The sequence below is a fragment of the Elephantulus edwardii genome, unplaced genomic scaffold, assembly GCF_000299155.1.
Source record: "Elephantulus edwardii isolate Elephantulus edwardi_28Jun2011 unplaced genomic scaffold, EleEdw1.0 scaffold00042, whole genome shotgun sequence".
NCBI classification, from domain to species: Eukaryota; Metazoa; Chordata; class Mammalia; order Macroscelidea; family Macroscelididae; genus Elephantulus; species Elephantulus edwardii.
In genome coordinates, this window is record NW_006399792.1 from 17,111,327 (window position 1) to 17,134,587 (window position 23,261).

At 39.3% G+C, this 23,261-nt stretch overlaps 1 protein-coding gene across 1 annotated transcript in view; it reads right to left on the reverse strand.

The window, feature by feature from the left end:
* FRAS1 (Fraser syndrome 1) overlaps positions 1 to 23,261 on the reverse strand; it is a 470,336-nt gene that overhangs the window by 212,214 nt on the left and 234,861 nt on the right. The window contains exon 29 of the mRNA XM_006885294.1: positions 9,343 to 9,521. Coding sequence (XP_006885356.1) covers positions 9,343 to 9,521 — 179 coding nt within the window. The remainder of the gene's footprint in view (positions 1 to 9,342; positions 9,522 to 23,261) is intronic.

Sequence of the window (23,261 nt, forward strand, 5' to 3'; positions counted from 1 at the left end):
CTGGGCTCTATGAGGAGAAATGTGGGGTCAAGATTGGTGGAAGATCTATCAACAATCTGCGTTATGCAGATGACACAACCCTGCTTGCTGAAACTGAGGAAGACCTGAGTGCTTGCTGCGGAGGGTCAAGGACTGCAGTCTCCAATATGGATTGAGGCTCAATATCAAGAAGACAAAGATTCTCACCACTGGGTCAATTGGCAGCATCAGGATGGATGATGAAGAAGAGACTGAGATTGTTCACAGCTTTAGTTCGCCTGGCTCCACAGTCAACACTCTTGGCACAAGTAGCCAGGAAATTAAAAGGCATATTGCCATGGGAAAGTCTGCTGTTAGGGACCTCTTCAAAGTACTGAAGAGCAATGGTGTCTCTCTGGAGAGTAAGGTGCGTCTGATACAGGCCATGGTCTTTGCTATCACTTGTTATGCATCAGAGAGTTGGACAATGACCAAAGAGGATAGAAGGAGAATTGATACCTTTGAGCTGTGGTGCTAGAGAATAGTATTGAGAATACTATGGTCTGCTAGGAAAACAGAGTCATCCTGGAAAGGGTTAAACTGGGTGGCTCCTTGGAGGCAAGGATTCTGAAGCTCTATCTAACATACTTTGGACTTGTAAGGAGAGATTAGTCCTTGGAGAAGGACATCATTCTTGGGAGAGTGGAGGGACAGAGAAGGAGGGAAAGGCTCTCTATGAGGTGGACTGACTCAGTGACTGAGATATTCGGGATGGGAGTGTCAGAGACAGTGCAATTGGCACAAGACAGAGCAGAGTTTAGGGTTGTTGTACATAGGGTCGCTATGAGTCGCAAGGGACTCGATGGCACATAACAACAACAACAACAATTGTATAGAAAAACGCACTGCTAACCCAAAGACACAACTTCTCTCTAGTGGTGGTGTCACCATTGGCACCAATGGGAGAAAGAAGGGCAATCCCCTCTCGTGTGACTTACAGCTTCTAAAAACCTACTGGAGGTAGGTTGGCTATGAGTTAGTTTTGACTCAATGGCAATGAAAGTTATGCTTATGCTTCGGAACAGTTTCAAGTTTATATGAAAATTATATAGAAAATACAAAATATCCCAATAAGTCACTGCCTTCTATACACTGTTTTGTCTATTAGTATTTTTGTAATACATTTGTTACAACATAAACCAATCTTGATGAAACACTGAATGGTTCTAAATCAGGAAAGGAGTCCATTAGGGATGTATCCTGTCTCCATATCTTTTCAATCTGTATGCGGAACAGATCATCTATGAAGCTGGATTTAAGAGGAGAATGAGGCATCAGAATTGGAGGAAGACTCTTCAACAACCTGTGTTATGCAGATGACACAACCCCACTTGCTGAAACTGAGGAGGACCTGAAGCATTTGTTTCAGAGGGTCAAAGACTGTAGTCTTCAATATGGACTGGAGTGCAATATAAAAAAAACCCAATAAACAACCCAAAGATTCTCACCATTGGGTTGAGTGGTGAAGAGATTGAGATTGTTAAAAATTTCAGCTTGCTAGGTTCTCCAATCATCACTCTTGGCACCAGGAGTCAGGAAATGAAAAGACAATTGCATTAGGAAAAATCTGCTGTCAGGGACCTTTCTACAGTGCTGAAGAACAATGATGTCAGTCTAGAGCCTATTGTGTGCCTGATCCACGCTATGGTCTTTGCAATTACTCCCAACAGGATTGACACGGTACCTGGGGTAATGGTAGGTAGGTGTGTGAGAGTCAGTGCGATCAGCTCAGGATAGAGCTGGATTTAGAGTTATTGTGCAAAGGGTTGCTATGAGGTGTAGTCTACTTAATGGTACCCAATAACAACAATAACAACAACAAAGTTCATTGCTTGCAGAAGGGCTCAAGCGTTAGATTGTAGTCCTTTGGATTTTGACAAACATACAAAGTCATCTGTCTACCAGTAAGTACCATACAAAATAATTTCAAACCCAATGCATTGAGTTGATTCCAACCCATACTCATAGAAAAGAGTAGAATTGTTCTCTGAGGTTTTCAAGGCTGTAATTTTTACATAAGCAAACCACCACATCTTTCTCCCCGGAGTGTCTGCTGGGCTCCAACCAACATCCTTTTGCTTACGAGCTCAATCACTTAATCACTGAGCCACCAGATACCCTTTAGAACACTTCCACTGCCCTAAAATATATGTACTTTTCTATTCACTCTTCTTCTCTCTCCTTGGCCCCATGGCAACTACTTATCTTTTCTCCACCTCTAGAGTTTTCTCTTTACCAGAATGTCATATACAGTCTACTGACTTGAGAGTTGATTTTTCACTGGTTAGCAGAGCAACACGCTACAGATTATGTTAATGTCTTTTCATTCCTCATGATATTCTTTTTTTAATTATTAAATTTTATTAATTTTAATGAACATTTACAGAGATTTTGGGTTTTCATTCATCCATTGTTGCACTATTTTCTCTACCCCAGTTTGTTCTTCTCCTCCCCCCTTGAAAGTCTGTTTTAATTGTCCATTTGCCACAGTGCTTGTCAAAGCCAGTTCTGATTAATCTCCTTTTTCAGTGTGTCTTTTGCCATTCCCTATCACTCCTCCCTGAGAGAGACTTCACCCTGATTCATAAGGAAAAGTGGATGGCGTATTCTCTTAGCTACTTCCTGCTGATACTCTTTACTTTCAGTCACGATCTGACATCGGCAATGATATCCCTTGTGCCATGGCCTCTTTGAATGCAGCTTGAATTTCTGGCAGTTCTCTGGCAATATACTGTTCCAGCCACTTTTGAATATTTAGCAAGATTTTGTTTGTATTTTTATATTAATAATATTGTTTGATAGCTTGCATATTCTGTTCAATCATCTTTATTTTTAATGGTAACAAATATGGATCTCTTCTAATCAGTTGGTCAGGTAGCTATCTTCCAAAATTTCTAGGCATAGACTAGTGAACACATCTAGGCTGCCTGCACTTGTTTGTTGAAATATTTCAACTGGGATTTCACCAATTCCTGGGGCTTATTTTTTGCCAATATCTTCAGTGTAGCTTAAACTTTGGAGCCATTGGATCTTCATCAGATTGCTAATTCCTGGAACATGCCGGTATTGACCAATGTTATGTATGTATTGCTTCTAACTTCTTTTGAAATTTCCTGAATCATTTTCTATTTTATCCATATAGTTAATTTCTTTTTATTGCTGAATAAAACTCCAGTTGGTTTTTATAAATGAGCCACAGTTGGTTTATGCATTCAACCACTGAGAGACATTTGGTTGCTTCCAATATGAAGTGATTATGAATGAAGCACTATAAATATTTTTATGCACAAATGTTTATATTGACATATGTTTTCATTTCATTTGGGAAAATACATAGGGATATGATTTCTGGGTTGAATGGTAAGCCTATATTCCTTTATTTAATTTTTAAAGAACCTACTAGTCTGTCTTCCAAAGTGGCTGTATGATTTTGACTCCCTCATAGGAGGAAGGAACCTACTTCCTCACAACCACTGGGTGCTGGCAGGGTTTGGTATTTTACCCATTCTCATAGGAAGGTAATGGTATCTCACTTTTGTTTAGATTTATAATTTCCTGAAGGTATATGATGCTAAATATTTTTCATATGCCTGTTGCTATATGCTCAACATCAGGAAGGCGAAGATTATCACCACTGGTCCAATTGGCAGCATCATGATAGATGGAGAAGGGATTGGGGTTCTTAAAAAATTACAGCTTGCTCAGCTCCAGAATCAACACTCTTGGCTAGCAGTCAAGAAATCAAAAGATGAACTGCACTAGGGGAAAGCTGTGGTCAGAGACCTCTCCGCAGTACTGAGAAGCAATGCCATTAGTCTAGAGACAAAGGTGCACCTGATTCAGGCCATCACCCTCTCAATTGCTTGTTATACATCAGTGAGCTGGATAATTACTAAGGATGACAGAAGAAGAATCAATGATTTTGAGTTGTGGTGCTTGAGGAGGGTATTGAACATATATACCATCCATAGAGAACAAGCAGGTCTGTCCTGGAAAGAATGAAACCAAGTTTCTTCTTAGAGGCAAGGATTTTGAGACTCCATTTCACATACTTTGGGCATGTGGCCAGAAGGGATTGGTCCTTGGAGAAGGACATAATGCTTGTAAGAGTGGAAGGATAGTGCAGGAGAGGACACAGTAACTGAGGTAAATGGGAGTGTGTTGGAGTCAGTGTGACTGGTTCAGGATAGGGTGGGCTTCAGAGCTATTGTGCAAAGGGTAGTTATGAGTCACAGGGAACTCAACAGCACATAATGACACAACAACATTTGTCACAGGGAGATATGATAGCATGTTGTTGGATGCCACTGAGTAGAGTATGACTCGTGGTGACTCTGTGAACAATACATCTGTTCTATCCTCTGCCATCATCACTCCCTGACACATTATGCCTTTCCTGCAGTTACTGTGTCAATCCACCTGGTCGGTGGCATAGTACACACAAGTTGCTCTGTTAACCCAAAGGCCAAGCTGGTGATTCAAATCCACCAGCAGCTCCATAGGACAAAGAAGAGCAGTGTCCTCCCAGTCTAAGAAACCCAATGGAGGGTCACTAGGAATCAGAATCAGCTCGATGCTTGTAAGCTTGAGTTTTGAGGTTTGCATTTGCCATCTGTGTATCATATTATTTGGTGAAGTTTCTGTTCAGATCCTCTCCCCCTTTGTAAATGGATTGCTTGTTTTCTTACTGTTGAACACTAGATGCTTTTTTGAAGGTACTCTTAACAATACCCACAAAATAGATGTAGTAGATGACCTTCGTCTTAAGAGAAGAGGAGACTTATGTTCAAAGAGAGGCAGCATGTCAAGGTTACAAAAGCAAGGAAGGGCAGGTCGGTTAGCTGACCAAGAGAACTAAAGTTATTTGTTGTACACCCTCAAGTCAGGACCAACTCATGGATGATTCCCACAGTGGGCTTTCAGAGACAGTAAATCACATGGGAGGAGAATGACCATTCTTCTCCCCAAACACTTTATTTCCTCTGAAAAAAAGAGATTTGTTCTTATCACACAACTTTGTGTTGGCAGCAAAATTTGTTATCACTAAGTCACTTGTTAGATGCCATCAGTCAAGTTCGACTCAAAGAATCCCTATGAACGTCAGATCTGACTCCCATGCCTTTCTCACAATCTCCGACACACTTGAGCCCATTGCTGAGATCACTGTGTCAATCCACTTGGTTGAAGGTAATCCTTGCTGTCGTCCTTCCTCTGCCTTCCCGTAGAGGATGTTCCTCTCTAAGGATATGCCCAAAGTATGTGAGATGAAGCTTTACCATCTTTGTCTCCAAGGAGGATTCTGGATGCACCTACTCCAAAAGGATGACCCTAGAAGTCACTAAACTGGAAACTTAGTACAGTTCATGGAAATTAAGAGTAAGTGTGTGGATTATGTTTTTCTGTTTCTAAAAAAAAAAACCAACCAACCAACCAAAAAAACCCCCAACAAACAAAAAAACACCAAAACATCAAAACCACAAAACAAAACAAAAAAAACAACAGAGAGAGAACTGGGGAGACAGTAAGTTGTGGACTTATTACTAAGCAAGTGACTTAGTTCTGCCTTTCTCAGTAAGGACACTGGGTGAAATGTGAGGGCCTTTTTCAAACCATATACCCTGAGGTTTGTGACAATGTGCTCTGAATACACCAAACCCAGGATTTCTTTCTACACCAAAAATGACTGTGAACCCGCATGCTTTCCATCTGTCTGCCATGCTCTACTTTTTAATGCCTCTCACATTATATAAATCCCATGCCTTACATGAAAGTAACAGATGGGAGGCACTGATGGCTCATGACAGCACATCAACATTAAAATAGAGTTAAATCCATGCAACTCATTATATTGCATTTTCCCCTTTAAAAAAAAGGGGGGAGAAGAAGGATCATGAGAGCCGTATCTCTCTCTTTTTTTTTTTTAAGTTTAAAACTCTTTAGAGACACTAAAATGATGAGTGGGAAAAGTTGCTAACCATTTATTTAAACACATAGCTTGTAGTCGTCTGTGTCATTTCAAATCAAAATATGAGGTAAGCCGATAAAATGGTGAGATTTTAAAAAACAAACACAATAAAACTTTTATATCCCAGAGAAAATCCTCCCAGAGAGTTGTCACATGCTTTCAGTAAAGATGCTGTCACTTGTTCAATATACTTTTTGGAATGCTTTTGAAGGTAGTTCACAAATCATGTAAGAATAGTAGGCTTATCAGAGTATAATTACTCTGTTTTTCATGAAATATAATTACCCTCATTCTTCTTAGAAGACATGATTCTAAATTACTTTTAGCTATTTTCAAAATTTAAGTGCATTTCCAAAGGATGATATACAGGCTCTATTGAGGATGCTTTAAAGAATATCCTGCAGGCTTTGAAGGCGATTTCAAGAAGAAATTTGTAACACATTTTGAGCAAAATCTGTGAAGACTCTCCAAAGGGAATCACTTCCTAAGTAATAATGTTCGACTGGATGCTTTCAATTCTAGTATGTATGTCTTAAAAATCAATAACTTTAGCTATTTTATAGTAACCAACTTAAGTAACCAACTTGTGAGTGCAATCAATTGTCATTTGGAGCAGGTACTTTGAATTCTCTTTGAGAGTAATGCCTCCATATTGATAATATTCTTGACCTTGACCTCAATGAAGGCACAGTCATATCAAAGTTGTTTAGGTTTTTTTCCTGAGGTGACTTCTTTTGATTGGAGTCTTTGGCTCCATTGTGACTTTTTTCTTCAGGACTGTTTCAGTTCCCAGATGCTCAAAATGAAAGGTTAGCTTGGGCAAAGGGCACATAATGTTTGCTCATTCACTAGATATTCAATATACTCAGTATAATCTCATTTTAATGACTTCAAAATTGACTTCAATCTGCTCTTAGAAAAGCGCATCTCTTTTACACAATACAAATTAGGCAGGTAATGAAGATATGCATATCAGCCATGAGAAACAAGACGAATGATGATCTTAACAAGTTATTCATACATCTAGTAACTTCATCTATTATCTATTAAACTATCCTTCCTGACTCACAAAGGAAAAGTCTCAGACTCAGAGGGCCATGACACTGTCTTGGATGCACACTATGGGAGCATCGTTGATGTTTCTGTGACATTTCACCAAAGTCCCTTTGGTATTTGAGATTAAAACCTTTCTTACTGATAATTTCTCCTTCCTTTGTGTCTTTGTTTAATTCTTTATTTCCAATTTGTGGACAACAAAGGTTTGTCTAATGGTACTGAGTTGTTTTTGTTTTGCTTTTTTTTTTAAGATATAAAGTTTTATCTTCACTTAACAATTCTAGCTCTTTACAATTAATCAACTCTTTTGTTCAACTCTTTTAATTCTTTCCTTTTGTTTCCCTCTGGTTTATTTAGTGGTTCTCTAGCATCTTCAGCTATTTGTTTAGCTCATTGAGTTTTTAGACTTCATGCTCAATTAAAGATATCAATTTTCTTTTCGTGTACTATTTGGATCATATGTTTTTAGTTTCAATAAGTTATTTTCTCTGCATAGATCAATGTTTTATAGTAATTTTGCCATTTTGATTTTCTTCAAGATCTAGTTTTTATTTGTCATTGTTAGTTGTCACTTAGTTGGCTCCACCCCATGATAATCTACCATGTAACAGAAAACTCTGCCCGGTTCTGTGACAGCCTCACAGTGATAGGTCTATCTGAACTCACTGTTGCACCTATCCTATGAATCTAGTTTATAGACAAGTTCCTTCATTTTTCTAATCCTCTTCTTTACCAAAAAAGATGTAATCCTTATCATAAAATAATTAATTAGAGGTTATCTTTGTAAGCTTTAGGGAACTCTGGTAGCCTAGTGATAAGAATCCCAAAGGCATGCGATTCAAATCCACTAGCTACTCTTCAAGAGAAAGATGGGGTATCTCCTCCCATGGGATTTACTTCTGAAAACCTCCAGAAGGGTCAACTATGCTTCTGACTTGACAATACACAACAACACATCTTTGTAAAGTCCAAGAAGTTTGATTTTTTTACAGACATTCTGTAATTTCACATTACATTTTATAAGAGGACACTCATAACTCAATGGGAGAATGTCCACATTTCATGCATGAGACACAGGGTTGATTCCTAACCAATGTCCCTCCCATACAGCTCCCACCCATCTGTCAGTGGAAGCTCATGCATTGCCACAACACTGAACAGATTTCATCAGAGCTCCCAGACTAAGACGAACCAGGATTTTTTTTTCTGCCAAAAGAACAAATACGTCTTTGAGAAAGTACAACCAGAATGCTCCATGGAGGCAACAATGGTGAACCTTCATCTCACATACTTTGGGTATTCTGTTTCATGGAGACAGTCCTCAGCAAAAGCCATCATGCTCGGGAAAAGTAAAGGGTCAGTGGGAGAGAGAAAGATCCTCAACAATATGGACTCATACAGTAACTATATCGATGGGCTCAAGTAGATCACTGGTGATGAGGATGGCACTGGATAGGGCAAGGTTCAGCTCTGTTATTCATAGAGTCGCTACGAATCATGACTGACATGATGGCACTTAATAATAATAACAATCTACTTGTGAATTCAGGCAGTGGAAACTCAATAGATCATAAAAGTCTATTCACAACTGGTCACGGGCATGGGATAGGACTGGGTAGTGTTTTGCTATTTTGCCTGGGGTTGGAGGGATTAGGGGGCTGCTTAACTTGATAGCAATTAACAAGAATAATAAATGTTTTACAATAGTTAGGGAATACCTATTGTACAAATTTTTGTCTTAATTTATTAAAAATTCTTTATGATTTGGCATTTGAACAATTTTTATAAATAATGACAATCAAACAGTTCTCACTATGGTCCTAAGCATGCTCTCAAAGAATTCTATATTTACCTCATTATATTCTCAGACTAACTCTATTTTACAGACGAGGAAGGCCCAGGGAGCTGAGCAGTGGGCCAAGAGCCATGTAGCTCATAAGTGGCAGACTGAGAGCTGAGCCTCTTGAGTTTGCCTAAGTCCACGTTCTTATCACACAACGTAAATGTGCCAACAACATTTGGGGGAAAAAGAGATCTTTTTCTCCATCTGGTGTTTTCAGATTCTGAGGTAAATTTTTAGCCATAATCTAACATAAACCTCTTTGCTATGCAATGGCTGCTTGTGGAGATATCTGTAAATCTAAACTGACAGCCTGAAACATCTCTCAATGCTATTAATTATATTTCCCTTCCCCCAAACTCGAGTTCCAGGCTACTGCAGAAAATTACTCGAACTGCTTATGAATCAAGATTCTACCAGATTGCCTGTCCAGGCACAGGAAGTATCAGGACACAGAGGGTACCTGAAAGCGGAAGGAGTCACTCTGGGCTGGGGCCCCCGAGTGCCTGTACCACACGATGCCTTCGTTGATATCTTGCTGAGTGAAAGTGCTGGTGCGTGTTGCTGTCCTCCCATCAGGCAGGTGCTGCCCTTCTTCTGCTGGACTGTCTGCAGGCATGTTAACCAAAAGGACCACGTCCCCTAAGAGAGTAAAGCCATGCAGTTAGTGGGAATTTCAGAGAAAAAGAAATCTAAGCCATTACCCTCCTTTCCATAATCCTGAGTATCACAGATCATGAGGATGGCACAGATAGGGCAAGGCTCAGTTCTCTTGTTCATAGTGTTGCAGTGAGTCCCAGGTAACTTCATAGCAGCTAACAACAACAGTATCTTTATCAACTTATCTAACAGACAAGAAAGCAAACATTGGGGGTTTTGGGGGCAAATAATAAGTTCCATCTATATTTTCCAAATATGCCCTCTCTCCTAGGTTTTAAATAATCAAATTTGATTATTATTTCTACCCCCCCCATATGTAAGAAATAAAATTGTCATAGCATGCCTATGAAATTATGGTGGGGCAGAGACTGGGTGGGCAAACAAACACAGAACATTTGTGTAGAAATACTTTTGAATTTAGATGCAAGGTAAGGAGAACTTTAACACATCATTTTATATCCTCAAATGCACCTTTAGATATAGAATTCCCAATTTCACAGCTAAAAGAACTAAAAGTCATTTTAGAACAACTCATGTACAAAGTAACTGGCTTTGAGCTATTAAAATACATATAAGGATATCCAAATAGTAGTGAAAAGGAATGAAGAAATACTCAGATACTGGGCATTGAATGAATTCATGTCTACCTACAATTTTCTATGTCCTAGAAAATGCAGTCCTTCTAGAAAGTTTTTGATGTAGACACAAGAGAAATTTAGGGGAAAATTTTAGAAAAAGTTAAGTCTTGGGAGATTTCTGTACAATGAAAACAGTAACAGCTAACACTTGAATGAATATTACAGGCACAGCTCAAGGTTTTTCATATGGTGGTTCAAGCCCAGCTCCATCACATGCAGCTGTGTAAGCTTACATAAACCCTAAAACTCAAAATTCATTGCTATTAAGTCAATTTAGCTTCCTAGAGATTGTCTAAAGAACAGACACTCATGGCCATGAGTGATCCTCTGAAAGGGCCAGAGGGAATAAGAATCACACATCCCCTCACTGCTCCAGAATAGAGAGCAGATAAAGAGCCCATAGCCCAGCTCCATGTTGCCGCTAGAGCCACAGCAGCAGCAAGAGGGTGTCATCATTCAGTGAGTCATATTCTCTGCTGACTTACAGACTCACAGTTAAAGTATCAACAAGGGGGTTTATTAGGAAATACAGTTGAAGAGTACAGGAGACAAAGAATATCACATGATGCAAATCCAAGTTTTAGCCTAAGTTCCAAGGCACAATTGCTCCGTTGGTCCAGGCTCTGCTTTCAGTTAGCAGTCAAACTCAAATCATCCAGCAAGGTTTGTCTCAGAGCAGTTAAAAGGCAGCTTCTTCAAGCATCTTGCAAGAACACCAAAAGCTTTTAACTGTGGCTAGCACAAATGCAAAAGCCTCAGGTCACGTCTTTCTACTATTTATCCACAGCAATGGCACAGTCTCTCCAGCACCAGGGTCTTGCTCTCACTCAATCAAGTCTTATAGCCACAAGCCTTACTCACCTAATGTCTTGCTGCCAAGTGTGGGAGACATTCTTTCTCTTATCCTATTCCCACAGCTGTTAATGATTTGCAAGACTAGGGAGTTCTGGTGGCCTACTGGCAAGATGTTGCACTGCAGTTTGAGGACACCAGCAGCTCTGTAGGAGAAGGATGAGAAATCTCCTCCCATGTGATTAACTGCCTCTGAAAATCTGTGGAGGATCAGCTATGGGTCGGTTCCGACTTAATGGTACACAACAACAACAACACTGCTTTGCAAGATCATGTGTCTGCAATTCTGCAATTAAGGTGGCTGGTGACCAGAGGCAGCCAACTATAATGGGGGGGGGGGAAGCCAACTTTGGCCTAACAGCACAGTGACTTTTAGTATAAGACAGTAGAGACCCTAGCTGTATAGGACAAAGTAGAACTGCCTTGCAAAGTTTTCAAAGCCACAATTTTTACAAAAGCAGACTGTCATTGTTTTCTCCCACTCAGAGCAGCCAGTGGGTTCAAACTGCTGGCTTTCCAATTAAAAGCTGAGGACTTTAACTACTGCATAATCAGGGCTCACTTAAGCTCTATTAGGCTCATTTCATGACATTGTACATACAGTTGCTATGAGTTGAAGCTAACTTGATTGGGCACAACAACACAAACAGGTTCATTTGTAAGAGAGAAAGTTAGTACAAATTTCATAAAATCTTAGTAAGAATGCTGTTGCTATATGACATGGAGTTGACTATGACCCATAGCGACCTTAAGCACAATAGCTCTGAAACCTGCCCTATCCTGAGTCAATCTCACTGTCTCCAACACATCTACACCTTTACCCCATCTGTGTCAATTCAACTCATCCAGGGTCTTCCTCTCTTACACTGTCCCTCTACCCTTTCATGCATGATGTCCAAATCTCCAAGGACTGGTCTCTCCTGGAAATATGCCCAAAGTGTGTGAGACGAGCTTCAAAATCCTTGCCTCTGAGGAGAAAATTGGTTTCACCGTCTCCAGAACAGACTTAATTGTGCTCTTGGTGTTCCACGGTATGTTCAATATTCTTCTCTAGCTCCACAACTCTAAGGCTTTGACTCATCTTCTGTCATCCTTAGTCATTTCCTAGCTCTCTGATGTGAAGACCATGGCCTAGATTGGAGCACCTTAGTCTCTAGACAGATATTGGTGCTCTTCAGAACTCTATAGAGGTCCCTGACAGCAAATTTTCCTAATGCAATTATGCTTTTGATTTCCTGACTGATGGTGCCAAGATAAGTAAAAATATTAATTATAATTTTCATTCAGTTTTAAAATTCTTTTAAAGGAAGCTATTTTCATTTACAGTTAAGGTTCCTTAGAAAATATAGTAACTGGTGGAAGGTGGTAGAATGGTTAAGCTTGAGTTCAGCTCTAATATTCAAATTCTTGGTCATGAAACTCTGTCACCCATCATCACTGGTAATGACTAGAAAACAACTGGTGGCCTTGTGGTAAGAATCTATGCTGCAATCCCAAAGGCATGCAGTTCAAGTCAGCCAGCTGCTCCATGGGAGAAGGATGAGAATTCTCTTCCATAGATTACTACCTTGAAAACCCACTGGAGGGACAGCTATGGCTTGGTTCTAACTTGAAGGTAAACCAAAACAACAAAAATTAACTATTAATGAGAGTTCCCCCCCCCTTTATTCTTTAAACTTTATTGGAACTGAAACAATGAAATCTAAGTCTAAACAGCAGCAATCTGTTTCTACTGCTTATTCTTCACTTGAAGCTACTATCCTCCTTAAGTGAGACTGCAGACAAAGAAAGTGTTAAAAAAACAATTAAAATTTCACAAGAAGACTATGCCTTAAAGAGAAGGCCAAACAGAAGAAAAGATGAGCTGCTGAAAACAGAAGCCATGTTCTCATGAAAGTGAATCTAAAAATAAATCTGAAAGTAGTTTCCCTCCCACTCACACAGTGAAAGAAAAGTGTGTGTAAGCATGTGTGTGAGTATGTGTGCGAAGACTGTGTATATTTTAAAAAATATTCTATAGAGAGACACCAGATCTTAAGATAGGAGACATTTTAGACAACAAATAGCTCACATTGTTTACCCCACAAAAATTTGTTTTCTTAAGCAAAGCAAATAATCCTTTTCTTATTTACACATACAAAATTCAAACCTAAAATGAGCATAGTAATCCTGGATGGTGGAGAAATATTGAAGTTAGAGAAAACATAAGTACTCCCTTTATATAATCTTGTATCAAATCAACACACTCTAATTTCTTGCTTGTATTATTTTTCATATGTACCTAAGTCACAAATCCATCCGTTATGGCTTGAACTATGTCCGCCTATAACCAACTCCTATGTCTGTGGTTATAATCCCATTTGGTAGTGGGCTGTCTTTGTTATGACAATGAAGCAGGAATTGTAGATGGTATATGTTTAGTGGGTCCCTTATAAAATATGATAAAGATTAAGTAAGCAAACAGAGCAGATATGAATTCAGATAGATGCCAGGATGCATGCAGCTTTCCAGAGATCAGAAAGCAAAAATTGAATAGAGAAGAATTTCATGAAACAAAAATGTGATCAAGAGGCAATGGTTATGAAGGAGGAGGTTTAAGCTGCTCTGAAGGAATTGGAAAAAAAAAAAAAAACAAACCAACAAAACAAACAAGGCCCCAAGATTCTATAGAATAGCAATTGAAATATTTCAGTAAACAGATGTTACCCTGAACACATTCCCCAGGTTATGCCAAGAAATCTGAAGGGAAACTACCTTGCCAAGTAACTGGAAGAAATCTATATTTATTCCCCTTCTAAAAAAACAGTGACCCAACAGAGTGTGGAAATTATTGAACAATATCATGAATATCCCACTCAAGTAAGATTCTGCTGGAGATTATAAAAAGCCATCTGGAATAGTACATCAGCAGACAACTTCCAGATGGGCAAACTGGGTTTAGAAGAAGCCACGGCACCAGAGACATCAACATTAGATGGATCTTGGCTGAAAGCCGATAGTACCAGAGGAATGTCTATCTGTATTTCATTGACTATGCAAAAGCATTTGACCATGTGGATCACAACAATCTATAGCTAACCTCGAGAAGAATGGGAATCCCAGAACACTTAATTGTGTTATTTCTGACTTAGTCAGAAATAGAGCAGGGAAACACTGAATGGTTCAGGATCAGGAAAGGTGTGTGTCAAAAATGCATCATATCTCTGTAACTTTTCAATCTATATGTAGAACAGATCATTTGGGAGGCTGAACTTTATGAGGAAGAATGTGACACCTGATGCAGGCCATAGTCTTCACAATTATTTGCTATGCATCAGAGAGCTGGACAATGACTAAGGATGACAGAAGACGAACAGAAGTCTGCGTAGCTATTGCTATTATTATGTACTGCAGAGTGACTTCTACTCATAGAAACCTTATGATTAATAGATCTGAACCTTGCCCTATTCCATGGCATCCTCATGGTTTCTGTTGTGCTCAGATCCACTATTACAACCACTGTTTCAATCCTTCTCATTGAGAGTCTTCCTCTTTCTTTAATCCTCCACCATTCCCAACATGATGCCTTTTCCCCCCTAAGACTTTCCCTTCCTGATAACATTCCTAAACCATGTGATACAGTGTTTCATCATTTGGGCCTCTAACAAACACCATCGGTTCACTTCCTCCAAGACTGACTTATTTGTTCTTTCAGCAGTCCAAGTGATATTCAGTACTATTTGACCAGTATGACAATTTGAAGGGCTTATTGGAAACAATATGGGAAGTGTGAGTTGCAATCAGATAGTGAAAGAACAGGGTTTAGAAAAGGTCATGCATTAACTCAACTCACAGACTTTACTCACGATTGTGGGGTTTATTATGGAAATAGGTTGGGGAGGGAGAGAGGCAAAGAATATCACAAAATGCAAGTCCTGGTTTAGTCCAGCAGTTTCAAGGCAGATTAACAAGGCATTCAATTAATTCCTCAATTAGTAAAAATCCAGGTTCAGTTGTTGCTGTTATTATGTGCCATTGAGTCACCTGCAACTCATAACAACCCTATGTACAACAACCCTGAACCCTGCTCTATCCTGTGCCAATCTCATTGTATCTGACACACCTACCCCCATAACCGCAGTCACTAAATCAATCTATCTCATTGAAGGTCTTCCCCTTCTGTACTGTACCTCTACCCTCTCAACCATGATGTCCCTCCTTGCAACCATATCCAAAGTATATCAGACAAAGCTTCAGAATCCTTGCCTCCAAGGAGCAGCTTGGCTTCACCCTCTCCAGGACATTCTCTTAGCAGTCCATGATATTCAACACAAATCTCCAACACCAAAGCTCAAGGCATCAATTCTCCTTCTGTCATCCCTAGTCATTGCCCAGCTCTCTGATACATAGCAAGTGATTGAAAAGACCATGGCCTATATCGGGTGCACCTTAAGTCTCCAGAGTGACACTATTGCTCTTCACTACTTTGCAGAGACCTCTAACCACAGACTTTCCCATCGCAAAAAGTCTCTATTTTCCTCAGTCAGCCAGAAAATTTTATCTCAGAGCAGTTACAAGTCAGCTTTTCTTTCAATCATCCAGCAAACAAAATCTTTAACTGTGGCTACATCTCCAGGGTTTCTCTGGTTACACCTTGCCACAATCTCTTCACTCTTCCTCCACCACTGTCTCTCACAGTGTCTTCAAAGTCCCTCACCCACCTCTCTCACAGTGTAGAACATGCTCTCTTATATTGGTTCCACTGCTGTTGATGATTTCCAAGACCATGTGTTCAAAGTTAAGGTCACTGGAGACCATGGCTTCCCAATGGAAGCTAAATCAATGCCTAAAAAAGACAATGTTCAAGGGTTCTGACACCTCACAAATACAAGATGATTCTTTAAGTATATGAAAATTTAGGTTTAAATAATAGGAGCCAATCTCACTTTAGGACTTCCTTTACGTTGTTGTTGCTGTTATGTGTCATAAAGTCACCTGCAACTCATAGCGACCCTATGTACAATAGCCCTGAAGCCTGCCCTGTCTTAAGCTAGTCTTACCGACTCCACCACACCTACCCCAACTGCCCCAGTTACTATATCAATTCATCTCATCCAGTGTCTTCCTCTACTGTGCTGTTCTTTCACCCTTGTGAGCATTATGTCCTTCCCCAAGTATCAGTTCTTCCTGGTCACGTGTCCAAAGTATGTGAGACAGAGCTTCATAATCCTAGCTTATGACCAAGAATATTGAAAGGGAACAATGAGAAATATGAATTGAAGGTCCTTGCTAATGCTGTTGTTAGGTGTTAATCAGGTTGGCTCCAAATTATACCCTATGGAAAGAAAATGAAACTCTTCCTCATCCTGTGCCATCAAACAACTTTTGCTGTGTTTAAGCTCATTATTCCAGTCACTATGTCAATCTCCTTGAAGAAGGTCTTCCTCTTTCACTGATGCTGTAGCCTCTTCCAAGCATGATGTCCTTCTCCAAATCCTGACAACATGCTCAAAGCATGTGAGAAAAAGTCTCACTATTCTAGCCTCTAAGGGGCATTGTGGCGATACTTCTTACAAGATATATTTGTTAGTTCTTTTGGTAGTCTGTATAATATTCTATATTCTTGACCAACATCATAATTTAAAGGCACAAATTCTTCTCTGCTCTGCTTTATTCCTGTCGAGTTTTCACAGACATATGAAGCAAGTGGAAATATCATGGCTTGAATCAAGCAATCTTAGCCTTTAAAATGAATCCCTCCTCTTCAGTACTTTAAAGAAGCCTATGGCAGCAGATTTACCCGTGAAATAATTTTATTTCACTGAAATAATCTGAATCAAGTCATAATTTGATTTCTTGACCACTGCTTACCTGTCTGTTTGCCATACAATGATGGCTTGCTTGCATGCTGTTGTGTTGCTGGAAAATTTTGTGACCAGTATTTCAAATACCAGCAGTGTCATCATGATGGACAGACTTCAGTGGAGCTACTGGCCATCCCCTTCTGAAATAAGGGAGCCATGACAACTCTATGAAGAGCATCAGAACATGGTCTGGAGGTCTTTGGGTGGTATACATTGTTTAGGTTAGTGGCTTAAATCAGTCTAGCTCAGTTACTGACTGAACAGATGCCTTATCTTCCTCCAAAAAGACAACAGTCAACAAAATTAGGGAGCAGCTTGATTCTGTGACACATGGGTTGCCATGAATTCTGGTTTTATTAAAAATGGTAATAAATTTGAATTTCTATGAATTATTTTGAGATTGATAAAATTCCTAATAAAGCTTTCTTACAATATGACAAATAATTGACCAAAGTGCGCAGGATTAAGTCTGATTTTCTTATAAATAATATTCAAGATTTTAAAACAAACCAAAATCTCATTGCCCCCAGGTTGGCAATGACTCACAGCTGATTCTCCAGTGGGTTTTTCAGATGCTGTAAATCACATAGAGGGAGACTGTCCATCTTTCTCCAACAGAGCAGTAGGTGGATTAGAATCACCTGCCTTTGGACTGGCAGCACAGCTCCTTAACCCACTAGGCCACCAGAGGTCATATCAAGATAATAGTTATTAAAATCATCTCATTATATTTATAATCAAGTACTCAACTACTCTGAAGTAGTTAAGGGGTACAAAATTAAATCAACTTGCCTAATGTCACATTTTAAAACAACTGAGGGTCTGCGAATGGTTGAACTCAGGTCCTTTTACAAACAATTTACAATTAGCTATGTTCTAAGATCAGTTCTCACCGTTGGGGTAGTAAGTATATTTGTGTTAAGTGGCCTTGAGTTCCCACTATTTTTTTTTTTTTTCTCTTGGATGGTTCCTGAGCGTAATACAATTTGATTACCACTAATAAGTAGCTCTGGACACACAGAAAGAGGATTACGTTCCCAGAAAGAAGTTAATTAAGAAGGTTAGAGCAGGAATGGGTCACAATCAAGCCTATGTGGCATTTATCAAGCTGAAATGGGACATTTACATATGCTTACAAACCATTTAAATTAGAATTGTTATATTTAATACTTAATGGAATACTGGGATATGTCTAGCAAAGTCTAGAGTTTAGGTTCTTGCTTTTTAATTAGCAAGATTAAAGGATAAAACCTAATATATCAAGAGAATCATAGGTTTTAGAGTTGAAAGCACTTAATTACTCATCTTAAATCAGAAGGTGAAAATATGATGGAAAAATGATGCTTATTAATTGCAAATAGAAAAATAATAACTGTACCGTGAAAAAAAACTGGCAGTCTCCACTTAAGCCAAAATTAGCACTACCAGTAATAAGGTAGTGATATTAAATACTTCTTAATACAATGCATTCTGCAGGGCACAAAAAATAACTTCCGTATGTTCTTGCCAAAAAGTTTAACCTTGATCTAAATGTGAAACCATGAGACAAATTCAAATAGACATATATTCTACAAAGATCTGATCGGTACTGTTCAAAGCATCAGAGTCATCCAAAGGCTGAAGAGCTGTCACTGGCTGGGGAAAATAATTAAGTGCAATGTGAAATCTTGGATCAGAAAAAGGGCAGCAGTGGGGAAACCAGTCAAATTTTAAATAAAGTCTGTGCATTTATTACTATTATTATTGTCTCAATGTTAAAGCCCTGGATGCAATTATTGTTATACAGTTAGAGATATTTTTGTACTATGCTTGTGCTTTGTCAATATAAATAAAGCTAACAGTTAAAAATATATTGTAAATTCTCAAAAAAACTCAACTATGAACCTAAGGGGTGTTACTGTTGTTGTGTGCTGTCAAATTGGAACCAACCCATAGCTGATCCTACAGTGGGTTTTTAGAGGCTATCAAAAGCATAGGAGAAGATAGTTGATCCTTCTTCTGTAGAGCCATTGGTGAATTCAAAGCACATGCCTTCGGGGTGGCAGTGCAACTCCTTACCATTAAGCCACCAGAGTTACTAAGGGGGTGCACTTGACTAATTTAAAGAGAAATGACAGTCTCTTCATCAAATAAGGCTGGCAAAATTGTATATCTATCTGCAGAAATATGAAATGAGATTCACATCTCACACTATACACAAAAACTAACTCAAGGTGGAGGAGGGAGCAAGGGGGGAAATTAAAAACCTATAAAGATCACCAGAGGAAAAATAGGAACAAATTTTATTATCCATAATCTATAGGATGAACAGGCCTTCAAACATAACCACAAATGCACACACAGAGGAGGATAAAATAGATAAATGAGACCTTCTCAAACTCAAATCCTGTGTACATCAACAAGCTTCTACAATTGAATAAAAAGAAAGTCCACACACTAGGATTAAATATTTGGCAATGGTTTATCTGATAAGGCACTCATATATAAAATTTATAGACTAGCATCCCAACAAGAAAAATACAAAACCAATCCAATTTCAAAACAGGCAGGAGATATAAAAACTCTACACCAAAGAAACTATTCAATGGTTAACAAACATATGAAGAAATGCTCAAGATCACTAGCCATCGTTGTTGTGTTAGGTGTCAGAGAGTTGAGTATGACTTATAGTGACCTTGTCAGCAACCAATCTGAACACTGTCCTATCCTGTGTCATCTGGGCAATCTCTGAGACATTCAAGTCCATTGCTACAGTCACTGGGTCAACTCCAGTGGTTGAAGGTTTTCTCTTTCGTTGCCCCCCCACTTTTCCGAGCATGATTGCCCTCTACTAGGCATAATCTTTCCTTGCAACTTATTCAAAGTATGTGTGATGCAGGTATACAATTTTTGCTTCCAAGGAGTACTCTGGCTGTGCCTTCTCCAAGATTTATCTATTTGTTCTTCTGGTAGTTTCACTCTTCTCTAACACTACATGGAATTTTCACTCTTCTCTAACACTACAAATCAAAGGCATAAATTATTCTTCTGTCATTCTTTGCCTCTGTCCAAGTCTCACATGCATATCATGTGATTGAAAAGACCCTGGCCTGAATCAGGTGCACCTTTGTCCTCAGACTGACATCATTACTCCTCAATAACTTGTAGAGGTCCCTAACTGCAGACTTTCCCAGTGCAATACATCTCTCAATCTCCTGACTGCTAGTACTAAGTGTATTGATTGTGGATTCAAGTAGGATGATGTCAATGACAGTCTCAATCTTTTCCTTGTCCATCATGATGCTGCCTATTGGTCCAGTGACAAGGACTTTTGTTATCGTGATGCTGAGATACAATACATATGGAAGGCTGCAGGGTTTAATCTTCTTCAGCAAGTGCTTCAAGTCCTCCTCATTTTTAGCAAGCAAGGTTATATCATCTGTATAACTAAGATTATTAATGAGTCTTTTGCTAATCCTAATGCCACATTTTTTCTTAAGAGTGTCCAACTTCTTGAATAATTTTTCTCAGCATACAGATTAAATATGTATGGGAAAAGAACACAATGTTGATGTTTGTATATATGTATGCATGTATGTATTTATTGCTCAGCCTTCTATTTGAAATTCGCCTCCCCTGCAGAAATCCCGTGCCAACACATCTTCTTGCACCTATGCTCAAGGTGGGGTGAGGCGTGTTCTAGTGGCTGGGGAGGGTGCAGGGGAGGGTTCCTGGTGAGGCTCATGTTTACAACAGTGGCTGAAAAAGGGCTTTCACACTCTGCATAGGGACAGGTGTGAGGTGGCATTGGACACCTGGACACAGGGCATCTTCCTCCTAAGTGGCAGCCAAGAGCTGGGCAAATCACAGCTAATGGCGAGCTCTCATAAGAAACCTTCTTCTGGTCCCTCCATGTCCCAACCTTCTGGAGCATCTTTAGATGATGATCTCCTTGGCTGAGGCAATGATTCCTTCCAGGGTCTCTGGGTCACAGGAGGAATGCTTGCCTTAAGGTGACTGAGTGCCTGCCCATTACTGTCCAGCTCCTGGCTCCTTCCTGCATTGGGAGGTAGGGCCTCAGAAGAAGAATCCCCTAATTGGATCCTGTGGAGATGTGGGCAGAGACATGGCACAAAGGTGAAAGAGTGTGGAGGGAGGTGCTAAGACAGAGACCTTGGCACAGGGAGAGGTAAGGGTGCTCTAGTTGTTCTTGTCCTTGGCACCATGTTTGAGGATGCATTTTGAATAGATGAGGGAAAGAAGGCCAAACAAAGGTTTATTATACAGTCAGAAACACTTGTGAAGGGTAGAGAAGGAGAAGGAGCAGAGACTAGTGACTGGATGGGCAGAATGAAGGGAAAGGATAACAGTGAGGATTGTATAAGATATTGTAAAGAATGGCGTTGTAGAACTGTAATTAATATTACAAAACAAAATGCATATGAATGAATGAAAACCCAGAAAAAAGTTATATAGCTATTATAAATCATACAGCCAGACCATAATAACAACAATAATATCAATCCTTGATTAGATTGTGATTTTCAATATCTTTATGGTTATTGGACATATTGTTGTTGTTGTTGTTAGGTGCCATTGCATCACTTGCCACTCACAGTGAGTGACCTCTATGTATAAGAGCACTAAACCCTGCTCTATCCCGTGCCAACCTCATCATCTCTGACACACTTACTCCCACCACCCCAATCACAGAACTGATCCATGTTATTGAGGATCTTCCTCTCCTGCACTATCCCTCCACTCTCCCAAACATGATGTCCCTCTCCAAGGACCAGTCCCTCCTTGCAACATGCCCAAAGTATGTCAGATGAAGCATCAGAATCCTTGACTCCAAGAAGCATTCCAGCTTCACCTTCTCCAGGACAAACCTATTTATTCTCCTAGCAGTCCATGGTATATTCAACACTCTTCTCCAGCACCACAGCTCAAAGGCATCAATTCTCTCTATCATCCCTAGTCACTGTCCAACTCTCCGATGCATAGCATGCAATTGTAAAGACGCTAGCCTGGATTGGTGTGCCTTAGTCTCCAGCCTGATGTCATTGCTCTTCAGTACTCTGGAGAGGTCCTGATAGCTGACTTTCCCATTGCAATTCATCTCTTGATTTCCTGGCTGCTGGTACCAAGAGTGTTGACTGTGGAACCAAGTAAACTAAAATTATTAAGTATCTCAGTCTCTTCACCATCCATACTGATACTGCCAATTGGTCCAGTGGTGAGAATCTTTGTTTTCTGGATATTTTGCTTGATATTGAAGGCTGCATTCCTTGACCCACTGCACTGCAGCAAGTGCTGGACATAGACTACTTTAATAAGGCATGACAGCTAATTTTCCCCCTCACTATAGGAAATACTTAATTTTTAAAACTTGGTAGAGGGGGAAAAGATTTTTGAGATTTTTTTTCTTTTTAAGATGTTACGTGAACTTTCACTGTTGAAGTTTATATTTTCATTTCAGAAAATCTATATTATTTTTAGAAATCTACCTGTTCTTTCATTTTTTTACAGAATTTTGTTCTTTTCTACAGTTTCAAATGCTCTTTCATCATTAGTAATTTTTACTATCGCTTTTGTCATAGTTTCCAATAAAGGAGATCAAAGGAGAATTGATGCATTTGAATTATAGTCTTGGGGAATAGTATTGAATATAACATGATTGTCAAAAGAACAAACAGAGTTGTCTTGGAAGTATAGCCAGAATGGTCCTAGAGGCAAAAATGGTGAAATTCCATCTCATATACTTTCGATATGTTATTAAGAGGAGCCAGTCCCAGCAACAGGACATTGTAGGAAAAATGAGGGTCAGTGAAGGAGAGGAAGACTTTCAATGAAATGGATTATCATGATGACTGTAACAACAGGATTGAGTATAGTGGAGGTCATGAGGATAGCACACAATTAGGCAATGATTCAATTTGTTGTACACAGAGTTCCTATGAGTTGGAATATACTTAATGGCATCTAACAACACTGAGACAGCTCCTTCAATTGAAACTCATGGCATTTAAATCTAAATATATGTTTAGGGCTTGTCTCCTTATATAATCTAGAATTTTAAGTTCTGAGCTAATGTTCAGTAAGATTTTATGTGAGAGCCTGAGTGTTCTGAAGAAGGTAGACCTTCTATAGACACTTCTTTTCATTTCTGCCAGGAACGCAAGGAGTATCACAGGATTAATATCTTAGTTTTGAGTATCTCATCCATTCACATAGTGTAATTTTAATCCTAGATCAAAAAGAAGCATGAAGTTGTGAATTTTTAGCAAAGATTTTTCCTCTGCTCTGAACCTAGGCAAAGATGGCATTCTTTGTTATCTCTCTATTACAAGGAACACATCTTCTCTCCCAGACTCATTTTATGAAGCAAACATATCCTTGATACCAAAACC